The sequence below is a fragment of the Charadrius vociferus genome, unplaced genomic scaffold, assembly GCF_000708025.1.
Source record: "Charadrius vociferus isolate BGI_N301 unplaced genomic scaffold, ASM70802v2 scaffold549, whole genome shotgun sequence".
Classification (NCBI taxonomy): domain Eukaryota; kingdom Metazoa; phylum Chordata; class Aves; order Charadriiformes; family Charadriidae; genus Charadrius; species Charadrius vociferus.
The window spans coordinates 5826031-5837308 of record NW_009650103.1 but is presented as its reverse complement, the minus strand read 5'-3'; the positions used below and the strand labels follow the sequence as shown (position 1 = coordinate 5837308).

Here is an 11278-nt window from a genome sequence, read left to right as displayed (position 1 = left end):
TTGAGTCTGAAATGAAGTAGGGCTTGACCTGACTTCTGACCTATTTTTTGTTGTTGAAACAGAAGGTGAAGCTACTATTTTAGAACCATAGGCTTTTGTACATGTAACAGCAAATACTGGTTACAGTGCACGGCTGCTTAACTCAAATGAGAAGATAGCAAACCCTTTCCAGTATCATTCTCTTCAAAATATTTTTTCCTTATGATAAGTTTAAATACTTAACTTTTGAAATAGAAGAATCAAATGGGTCCTTTAACTAGGATCAGATGCTAACAATAATAATTTGTTTAAGGTTGGGAACATGTCAGTATCTCTCCTCAGGGAGACCGAGCCAACTTTTCATCTATCTGATAGAGCTTGCCATTGCAGTTAACCTTAGAGGACAGTATTCATCATATTTGCTGATGATAAATCAGAATGGATCAGTATTTTATAGTCCATATTTCCTGTAATTTGTGTGAGAAATAACTTAGTTCACAGCAAGGTAGAAATATAATGAATGGGAAGATAATGTTCAATCTCTACAGCAAGAGTCACTCTCTTACATTAAATGATGTCTAGCAGCCATTCACCTTTTCCAAAAGTTGCAGTTAATATAATCATGCACTTAAAGTAGTTGCTACATCTAGATTTGGAAAGCAGGGGCAAATAACAGTGAGAGCGCCACATCTCTGGGGGGGAAAAAAAAAAAAAATATCAAAAGTCTGGAGAAAAGCATAGGAGTAGAAAAAGGTCTTTTGCTTTGATCATTGTAGGAGACCTGATGTACCCATGAGTTAACTATCGAGTAGCAAATACATATCCACATACTTCTGTGGTTTTGACATGTACTTAAAAGCTGTATCTATGACATCACATGCTTTAGAAACGCTTTAGGTTGGTTTCCTCTCCTTCCTCCCTAACAATAAAATCGACCCTTAATGTCTATTTTTTTTTTTTTTTCCACAACTTGAAAACATGAGTTTTCATGAAGACTGGCTCATGTCCTTGAAAAGATAAAACTGCCTAGTGTTACTATTGTTAGTATGATTTTTTTTTTTTTCCTTCCCACTATCCAAGACCCAATTTCATACTTAGTACTGAAGGAAGGCCGGCCAAAGTTCCAAAATGTACACGTTATGAATTGCACCAATGGAAGGGGAGTTTTCATATGCAAGAATCAGTATTTGAGTGATGTGGTAGGAATTGCATGAAGTCACAGTGGTGCAGCGTCTCTTGAATACAAAGCTAGAGTCTTAAGTACTCTGTTCTCCACCTTTATTCACACAAACTAACTTTGAAAATGTGTTGTAGTCAAGGATTTTATCAATTGGAAGCCAAATTCACAGCCCTTGATTCAAACCACACTGACTGAGGCACAAATCTCAGAGCTTTTGTTGTCTTACTCAAAAGTGAAAACTTACATGAAACAGAAACCTTTCAATAACTTGAAACCCAGTTCTCATCGTTCTTAACGTGGGAGTAACTATACTGTGTATGATGTGTGCAGTAACTCAGCTTACTCTAAAGGAGCCACGTGATAATGGGCCACCTATAAAATATTGCATCAGATTTGAAAGATTACTTCACAGCAGGAGTTTAGACAGGAACATGCCAGAAATGTCCTTGTACCCAAATCAGTGAAATACGGAGTGTATATTTGGACTACAAGATGGATGGAAAATGGTCTGGCCTGCCAAGCTCAAAACATGGTCATCAGTGATACAACATCTAACTGGTAACCAGTTAACAGAAATGTTCTTAAGGGGCTATAATTGGTTACTACTTTATGATGCAGATTCCACTCTCAGCAAGTTTCCAACAATACTAATTTGTAGGGGAAGGGGAAGCAGTCAATATGCAGGAGAACAGGGAACGCTGTTCTGAGGATCCTCAAAAAAGCAGACAAGTGAGCTGACAGAAATCTCATGAAGTTTAACCAGAGAAAATGCACCATCCTGCACCTGACAAATCCTGACACAATCACCCCACACAACAGTCAATTTTGAGCCAACAAGATGGAAAGTGGCTTTACAAGAAAAGACAATTTGCTCTTGGACAGCAAGTTGAACAGGATTCAGCAATATGCCCTTGTGACCAAGAAGGCCAACCGCATACTGAACTGTACTAACAAGCACATAGCCAGGAGTTCAAGGCAAGGGTTTCTTCACCCCTGTTCCGCGCTCAAGGCCACATCCATGTTCAATGTTGAGTTCCCCGGTACAAAATAGACTGGTGCACTGAAGGCAGTCCCATGAGAGGCCACAGAGATGGACAGGGAGGTGGAGCACAAGATATCTGAGAAACAGTGAGAGTCAAGTTCAGCTTTCCAGAGAGAATGGAGGGGGAAGGGAAGGTGGTGGTAGGCATGGGGTGGGGAAGCACTGCTACTGTCTCCAGCTACCTAATAAGAAGGTGTAGAGAGGACAGTCAGACTCAGCATCATGCAGCAGGACAAGGGCCAATGGTCACAAACAGCAGCACGAGAAATTCCAACTAGCTCTTCTTCACTGTAAGGGTAGTTGAACGGGTTGCCCAGAGAGATTGTGTGTCCAGCTTACCTAGACAAAGTCCTGAGCAAACTGTGCTACCTTACACGGCTTTGAGCAGGGAGTTGGACTTCCAGATGCCCTTCCTAAACTACACAAGTCTAGAATTCTAAATGGACCTCTTGCCAAGCAAGGTAGTAGCACTGCAGCAGAACCTTTTGATGTTAATACAGCTGCCAGAGTTTGTTGACACAGACTTTGGGAGATGCTGCTGCCACTGTGAAGCATATGCTACGGTTTGTTAAAAGCTGTGAAGTGGTAGTTGGAAAGGGATTCTGCCACAAATATTTCACAAGTTTCAGAAAATTTTAAACAAATTAAGAACTTTAAATTCTCTTTTTCTGCATTGTCCCAGAGTATGCAAGCAGAAAAGCATCCAATACACATTACGCTGCTCTTCTACCCTTTTAGTTTTGTAAATGAAGATTTAGCCTGTTACATAGCAGCTGATGATTATTATAAATACAATTAGCAGTTATTTACAGATTGTCTCTTAAAGATTTCCAAGTAAAAGTTCCACCTGGAGATTTGCTAGCTAATGGTACTAATCCACTAATGACAGAGCTCCTTAAGGGCATAGGTATATGCCACCACAAAACAGATGAAGGAATGAAAACACAACACTGGCATAGAAATTAAAAAAAAAAAAACATACCTGCTCTAACACACACTTCTCTCTGTCACACACTAAAGTGTCAGACTGTCACTGACCCCAGATGTCCCTTCATAGGAAGGTTCTAATACATTGCCACATCAGTACAACGCACATAGCTCTGGGGGCTCAGCAAACAAAAAATATGACTGAAGTTATGAAACTACAGTGAGCAAATGTTTTTTGTTTGTTTTGCTTTCCATCTGACCCTTGAGCAGAAGTTAATAATTACTCAGCACTATTTGAAACAGAAGTTGGAAAAGATGCAGCTTTTGTACCCTTGCAGCTACAATAAGGAAGGAACATAACTCAACTTACCTATCACCTAAAGGAGTAAAATCCACCTGATGTCCAATTTTTGTAAATGAAGAAACAGTTTGCTATGAGGCTTCAAGGTCAGAAAAAAACCCCGAACTATTATGTATCGTAAGTAGTTGTTCATCTGTCCATCTTTCCACCTGGAAATAGCCTTCTTTTCAGTTCACAGGATTCTCTTTTTCTTCAACATCAATCTGTATCTTGCCTCTGTTTTAAAGCTTTCCAACATGACTCAGCACTTACTGCTTAAGTAATTCAGAACAGCTGTGGGTAACAAAAGAGGGATCACCCTTCTTAAACTTACATGTCTCAGAGCCCCAGTTGAACAGTCATTTGGATCAGCAAAACCCCAACAGCTATGTTTAGTGTTACAATACATCCCCATTTTAACAAATGCTATTTCCAAGAATATAAGGGGTTTGTTTTCTTACAATTGAAACTGGTAGATTTTGATCAATTATTTTCATGGTTTTTACTCAACTTGGTGCATACAAATTTTTTACCCAAACAGTGACATGCAAACTGCAAGAATTAAGCAACGTTGCCTTTACTACTAATGACTGTAATTGTATTTTTTGTACATAGGTTGAAAAACTTGTATAGCCTTTGAATCAGTTGAGAAATACTGCTTTTTTTTTTAATTGAAAACAAACTCATTTTACATTTTCCAGAAGAGGTAATACCATCTGCAGTGATCCTTGGTATCATTAAATGACTCATGGCTCTGCTACAAATTCCTGTTTTCCTTAAGAAGAACTACCTCTAACAAGTGACAGTCCCAGTGCTACGGCTGGTGTGGTTTCTCATCCTGCCTCTGCCATTTTGACTTACACTGTTAATACCAGTGCAGCTCTTCATCTGGGAGATGCTGTCCCAAAGCCATCTTTTAATAGGCACCACTAAGCAAAGCTATATTTTTTTATCCACCAAGTACTTCATACATACGAATAACCAAAGAGCATGTCATTCCTTCTTCAGGTAGTTTACAGCTTCATTGTTTACAGATAAAACATATATAAAGATGGGAAAAGAAAAAGAGAAAGCTGGATATCAGTACATTAACTTCCTAATTATTGCATGGTCACTTCCTAGGCCTTGACTAATACCCTTTCCTAGTTACAGGCATCTAAAAGAGCTATCTTCTCTCTATGCCTCAGCTCTCACATCTTACAAAGTTGCAGTAGAGACTTTACCTGACAAACCCAATTCTTAACCAGCACTTGGTCACTGTGGACTCTTACAAGGTACTGTGTCTGAGTTCACAAATCAAATGCATTTACCTTTGCTCAGTACACAAAAGGGCTGTTCTCCTGAATCTCTGTAAGATGTAAACTTCACATGGAAAGGATTTTACTGTGGCCTTTAAATTACATCCTCTGGTAACTCTCCGCTTTCCCTCCTTATAACCGAGGTTTCACTTCTGAGCTTACAGTACGGTTTGTTTTAGCACCTTGTTAACATTCATGATTAGTGATGAGTTGTATCTCCACAGTGTTGTATCCCTGATGAGGGATTCTCTGGGAAGGTTTCCTTGAAGGGGCACCCGACAGTGATAAACAAGGGCAACATCTATGGGAACATTCATACTCTTCCCAAAAGCACGTAGGACAGAGTGGACTGAAGTCTGAATCACCTTTCGTGGATCAATTATCATTTTCTTGGGATTGATTACATCTTTCCTGTCAGGCTCTCTGTGAACATGCTGTAATATGTTAATACCTGGCACAGTATTCCAGGATGAAATGTTGAACACATGAGTGGATACGGTTTCTGGGAAGATATGGTTCTCAAAGAGGAAAACACCAGTCTCTGGGTTTTCCTCCTGAAGACTGCTCATCATTGTTTTCCAGTCTGGGTGCTTAAGGGGAAGAATTATTTCATCAGCATCGCTAAGAACCACAAACTTGCTCCTCCGCATGTTACGGTATATACAGTCATTTAGAGCTGTGATTTGTCCGTAGTAGCCAATGTGTGTTCCATCTTGTGTGAAGCGCCATTTAGAAGAAACCTTGAGGTGTGAGCTTATTGGCCAGGGAATTATCTCTACGGTTCCCTCTTCCATATAAAACTTCAAGACTTTCTCCATCAGATGGCTGCAGTTGTTCTTATAGATCACCACTTTCTGTACCCCAAGAATCTTGTACATTTCTACACTCTGTATAAACTGCAAGACGTTGTTGTAATTTCCGAACATGGCAGAGATGCATACAGTGAAGTCAACAGAAAACGCCTCAGCCTTGCGGTTTCTAATTTCAAACCTTGGCAGCTGGTCAGTATTTCCATGTGGAGACTGATGAATGGATACCTGTGTTGGATCACAGTTTTCGGGTTCCAAACAAACGATATCTGCTGCACCATATGGGAATCCAAATCTATCTGAGTGCACATCAATTTTTGCTTTTGATACATATATCGTTCCATCAGGCTGACAGCAAAACCAGCAGTATAGTTGTTTTACATCTTCATGGTGAACAATCCCAATCACACGCGTGACTTTGCTTTCTCTGTCATCAAAGTATGGGGATATAATAAAAGTTCTGTTATCTTTTAATGCTGTTATTGTACTATTGGTTATTTTCCCTCTGCATCTGCTACCTGCTTGAATTATTTTTGGCATGTGAGAAAGTCTCTGTAACCTGAGATAAGAAAGTGTGACTGTGGAAGTTAGAGTAATAACGCACACAGCAGCAGCAAAGTAAGATTTTTTCCCACCACACAACATTTTGAATGTATCTAAATGTGGATGCAAATTTCTTTGTCCTTGTACTTTATGCCGCTGCATCTGCAGAAAAGAAAACATGTGGTATGAGATAATACTGACTCATGATCATTGCTCAAGAATTTCACAAACAAGATGGGGGGCAAATCTCTATCACTCTGCACTGACTCAATCAGAGATCCAGCTACTGTGCTTTTATGAAAAATCAATCACAGAACACATTAATGGTATGGACAATGCTGTATGTGACACTCTGAATGCCTCTATATGTCAGATGAGTTACTGTTTCTGTACATGGAGGGTTCTGTGAGAGAATATGATAGAGACCTATATAAAGGAGAACAAGGAGCCATTATTCATTATTTTCTATAATCCAAGTTTTAGATCATCTGATAAATAATTAAGCATTAATTTTTAAATCAAAAGAAACCTTTTTTTTTTGTCCCCCACACAGTGTATATGTAAATTATACACCAAAAAAACCTCAACTGGACTTCACACCAACAAGGTAGGGGCAGATATATAGATTAAATGTATACAGAATTAATCAAGTTCATAAAAAAACATGGCACTTGGGGATTGCACATGACGGTCCAGCTACAGCCTCTAATGTATAAATTCCCTAACTTGCAGTTCACCACAGATGAGACAATACATACAGAGGAAGGTCAATTCACACAATTCAGCAGGCGACAGGTGAAATCTCTGGGGGTATAATACTTATTCTCAGTTATCAGTGTTACCCTACTCAGCACTGTACAAGCCAGGGCTTGCAGGGAACATCACCTCATCTTACGCTTGCTGGAGATCTGGCCCCCCTCAGCCTTCATTAACGCTGGCTCAGCTCCCGGCATGGTTTGGGGGGTCAGTTTTTAAACTCTCACTGCTGCAGGAACAGAGAGGTGTCCCTGAGCACCCGGATGGCCAAAGCCTTTAGCAGCACCCGTGTGCTAGTGAGTGTTAGTGCCTGACATGGAGCTCACGGCACTCTCAAGCAGTAACTTCTGAAAGTGGAGCTCAGATTAAAGTTTCCTCTACAAATTCATCTTTAGGCATCCAGATATGATCCATAAACAGTGAGGTGACAGCAAGTGTCTTCAAAGGCCTGCTTGTACCGCAGAGATTCTTGGAAGAAGAGTGCCCCAGATTAATCAAATTCATGTTAGATCAGAAAACTGGATTGGTAGAAGAGAGTATCCCTGACTGCCAGCAAGAAGTGTGAGGTAAGATGCTAAGATGGAATAAACTGATTTTATTGCACAAGTCGAAGAAAATGTTTCTAGTAGGCATGTCATTGCTGCACAAAGCCAGCTGCTGAGAAAGAAAATAATATCATTAAAAGACCCAGATTTCTAGATATATATTTTATAACTAAAATATGTAGCAATGTCACAGGTGTAGCAGAAACTGGAATATTCTCCTATTGTCCTTTCATTTACTTCTCAAGACTCTTAATAAAATAACTTGCTTAAGTACTTAGTAATCTGTATCTTCAGAGAGTATGCATATGCTAAATATCTAACAATATTTTTTCCAAAGCATATTGGTCAGTCTATTCTAAAATAATAATTAAACCTTATATTTCATACTTTTTTTTAGTAATTATTTCACACATTGTCTAAAGCTATTTTGAGAGTCTGCATCTCAATACTGTTTTGTGATGGAAAAGAAAACTAGCATTTTCAAAGAAAAGTAGGAAATATACAAAACTAGAAAGAACCTAAATCCATCGTTTTAATCCAGATATCATACTCAGCAGCTTCATAACTTTGGAAGTGCCTAAATTCACTGGCAACTTCACTGATTGGCTTGAAAAATTCTCCTAGGGTTTGGTTTTCTGCTTAAACACAGTATTTTCCAACCAGTAAAATCTAGCTTCTGAACCTCAGCTGAGTTTAGGCAAAAAATAATTGTCCATGCCTTCAGAATAATGTGCAATATTTTCGGAATTGCTCTTTTCTGAAAAAGCAAAGTAAGGAGAACTATGGTCACAACATACCTCTTAAAATGCCCCGGTTGCCAAGGCTGATATGATTTATAGTAGCCTTTCCCAGCTACAAAGAAATTGGTTTACAGACTAGAACAGCCATAGGGCACCAGAAATCTTACTACTTCACATGAGGCACAAAGCAGAACAGCAGCAGCAGACAGCACTGACTCATCTGTCTCTAAAAGGGAGACACTCCCCCACCCTGCCACCCCCCCGCAAAGTCCTTAAAATTTAGAGCAGAACTGCAAATACATGGTAAGAGCCTGCTACTGCCATACAAGTTTCTGCTGGAGATTTGTGACTGAGAACTCCAATTTTGTAAGTCTTTTTACTAAACATTCTGAAGTCAGACAAAAGGTTTCCCCTGAGCATTCTTATTCCCAGGTTGTTACATATTTTAGAATTGTTACAACATAGAGTCAGTCACATTTAACATTTTTTCCTCAGTTTTATCTATTTATGACTTAAAACATTGTTCAGCCTTACAGAATAAATAGTTTTTACTAAAGAAATATCAAAACATGTCAACATTAAATAATACAATTTATTTATTACCTGTTATTTCTTTGGCTTTTGCTAGCTATAAATAACAAACAATAAATTAAAAAAATATATCTTTTCAACTCTGTTTTGAACAGTGAACATCTGAAAGAGAAAAAGTACCTTTTAAAGCAGACAGCTGAGTGAAGTTCTGTTCAGGCCTCCATTTACTTTTTGCTAAGATATAATCTACAAATTGTTTATCCTAACCAGCTAAATACTTAAATATTTTAAAGATAAATTGCAAGAGTTGTTCAATACAGAACAATACTGAAGAAAAAAAGTGCTGGTACGATACCTAAGACACTTGCCAATCCATTTTATTTTAAGTGGTTGGTATTCTGTAATGTCAGTAAGAGCAGCCACACCTACCAGAAAAACAAGTTTTCCTTCTCTTGAGCAAAGCATAGGGTTGCCTCCCAAGAACTTAATTTAAATACAAACTTGAGTGTGGAGTTGTTGAAACAAATCGAACCTAGGCACTGGGGTGATTTTTTTTAAGGCTACTTACCTTTCCTTCTGGAAATTAATCCTGCACGTTGATATATCTGCAGTTTGCACACACATTTAAATAGAACTAGGGAAATATTCTATGTATTTCTTGGGCAATAATTTCTTTAGTAACATAATATAGCCCTAATTAAAATAGGTAAATACAGATTCTGATAGGGAACTGCTGGGGAGATCTGAAACAACAGCAGGTTCTAGAAGCAGAGAAAAATAGCAAAATATAGAACTCAAGACACATCAGAACAGAGAGTCTTAAAGAAAATAAAGATGTAATTATTTGAGGAGTGAAACTCATGGTTTCCAAACACCTGACTCATTAATTTTGATCCTCTGAAATTAACAGAAAAGGTATGTAGTCAGATAATATATAAAGTCAGATTCATTAGGAACATTACATGTGTATTTCCTCACTACAGAGAGTACTTGGCAAATTTTAACTTCAAAAGTATGTTTCCAGTATATTTAAAACTTTATTTTATAATAAAACAATAACAACAATAATTCATTCAAGGTTTGTGTCTTTTAATTTTAATTACTATTCAAGTAGAACATGAATACAAGTTATGCAGATTTGCTTTAATACTATATTTAGCTAACAGCATCAATGGCTACTTTGCAACCATTTATTCTTTTTCAGTATTCCCCTTAATAGTAAAAAGCCTTTCTTTCTCCCTATTGCATTCATGGACTGCAGTTGTATCAGTTCCTAGTCTTCATATTTGCTACTTTTTCATTAAACAAGACAGGCTGTTCTAATACCACCTCATGATAAGCACTTTTCCTTGATCAGTTGCTTCTGTGCAGCTGGCCCAGTTTCAATTAATCTCTAGCCCAGGAGACCAGAAATGTTGTCCATCTGTACATGACAGTGATAAGCCCTCATCATTGTTGGAAATTTTCTTTCTTACCATAGGCTAGGATTATATTTTTTGCAGATGCACCACACTGCACAGATACATCTGAACTTGTCATCAGCTGAAGATTAATACATCTACGCAGTCTTGCAGCCAAGTGCAGTTACACAATGTGTTTTCTTCTGCAGCAAGGTAATATTAAAGAGCTCTTGCCCCAGTTAGAATCATGGAATCATCAAACGTTTTGGGCTGGACCGGACCTTTAAAGATCATCTAGTTCCAACCTCCCTGCTGTGGGAGGGGACACCTTCCACTAGACCGGTTGCTCAAATTAGTCACATTTCTCCTTATTTCTTTTGTCATAGTCCTTCTAAAATGTACTCTAAAACCTTGCATGTGACCAAGATTGCACTTACAAACTTGCGTATACTTAAATCATCTTCTTTTCCCTTCCTAACCTAAGGAACTGCTCATGCTTTCTTTTGCCACATTGTACTGCTATGTTCACGAAACTTTAATATTAAACACCCATTATAGGTTCTTCAGTAGCTTTGTCGTCTTAGAATTTTGGAATGGAAGTTATTCAGTATCACGTTCCAACCGGAATGTCATTTTTACCTTTGCTGTACAACTTACATTTTCAGACCTTCTTTTCTGTCACCTTTCTTTAACCCTCTACAATTAGGATTGTCCTTACTAAAAGGTAGGACAAAGTGCTAATTTAGTTCAAGAGCCATTCCTAGGTCATTCTCAATCTCCTCCACATTCTCTGCATTGTGGCCTTCCTTTGTAATTTGTTTTCTTTGCATTGACACAGCTGAGTATCTTTTATGCTGTCCATTTCAGTATCTTCACAATGTCTACATTGTATTTATTTTTTTGATAACTCTCAGCTTATTACTGTATGTCCCGATCTAGGGTGAGGATGGGGGAAAACTGATGAGAGGTGACTGCAAAGTTTCAGTCACTAATATACAGTATTAGCTTCAGTGATAGAGGAGCAATAAACAGTCTAGTCCTCGGTTTATTCAGGGTCTAACTAAAAAGCCACCACTAACAAATAGCCTTCTTAATTTAGTATTTTTGGAAGAACTTGTTCTTTGTCCTCTGCCTTATGGTTTTCACCAAAAGTAACACCACAAACCATTGGTGCTTAAATAAAAATAG

At 38.3% G+C, this 11278-nt stretch overlaps 1 protein-coding gene across 1 annotated transcript in view; it reads right to left on the bottom strand.

Moving 5' to 3' along the window:
* Positions 1 to 4924: 4924 nt before the first annotated feature.
* The window catches only part of LOC104292867, a 9853-nt gene continuing 3499 nt past the window's right edge, over positions 4925 to 11278 (bottom strand). Inside the window, exon 2 of the mRNA XM_009892299.1 lies at positions 4925 to 6059. Coding sequence (XP_009890601.1) covers positions 4925 to 6059 — 1135 coding nt within the window. The remainder of the gene's footprint in view (positions 6060 to 11278) is intronic.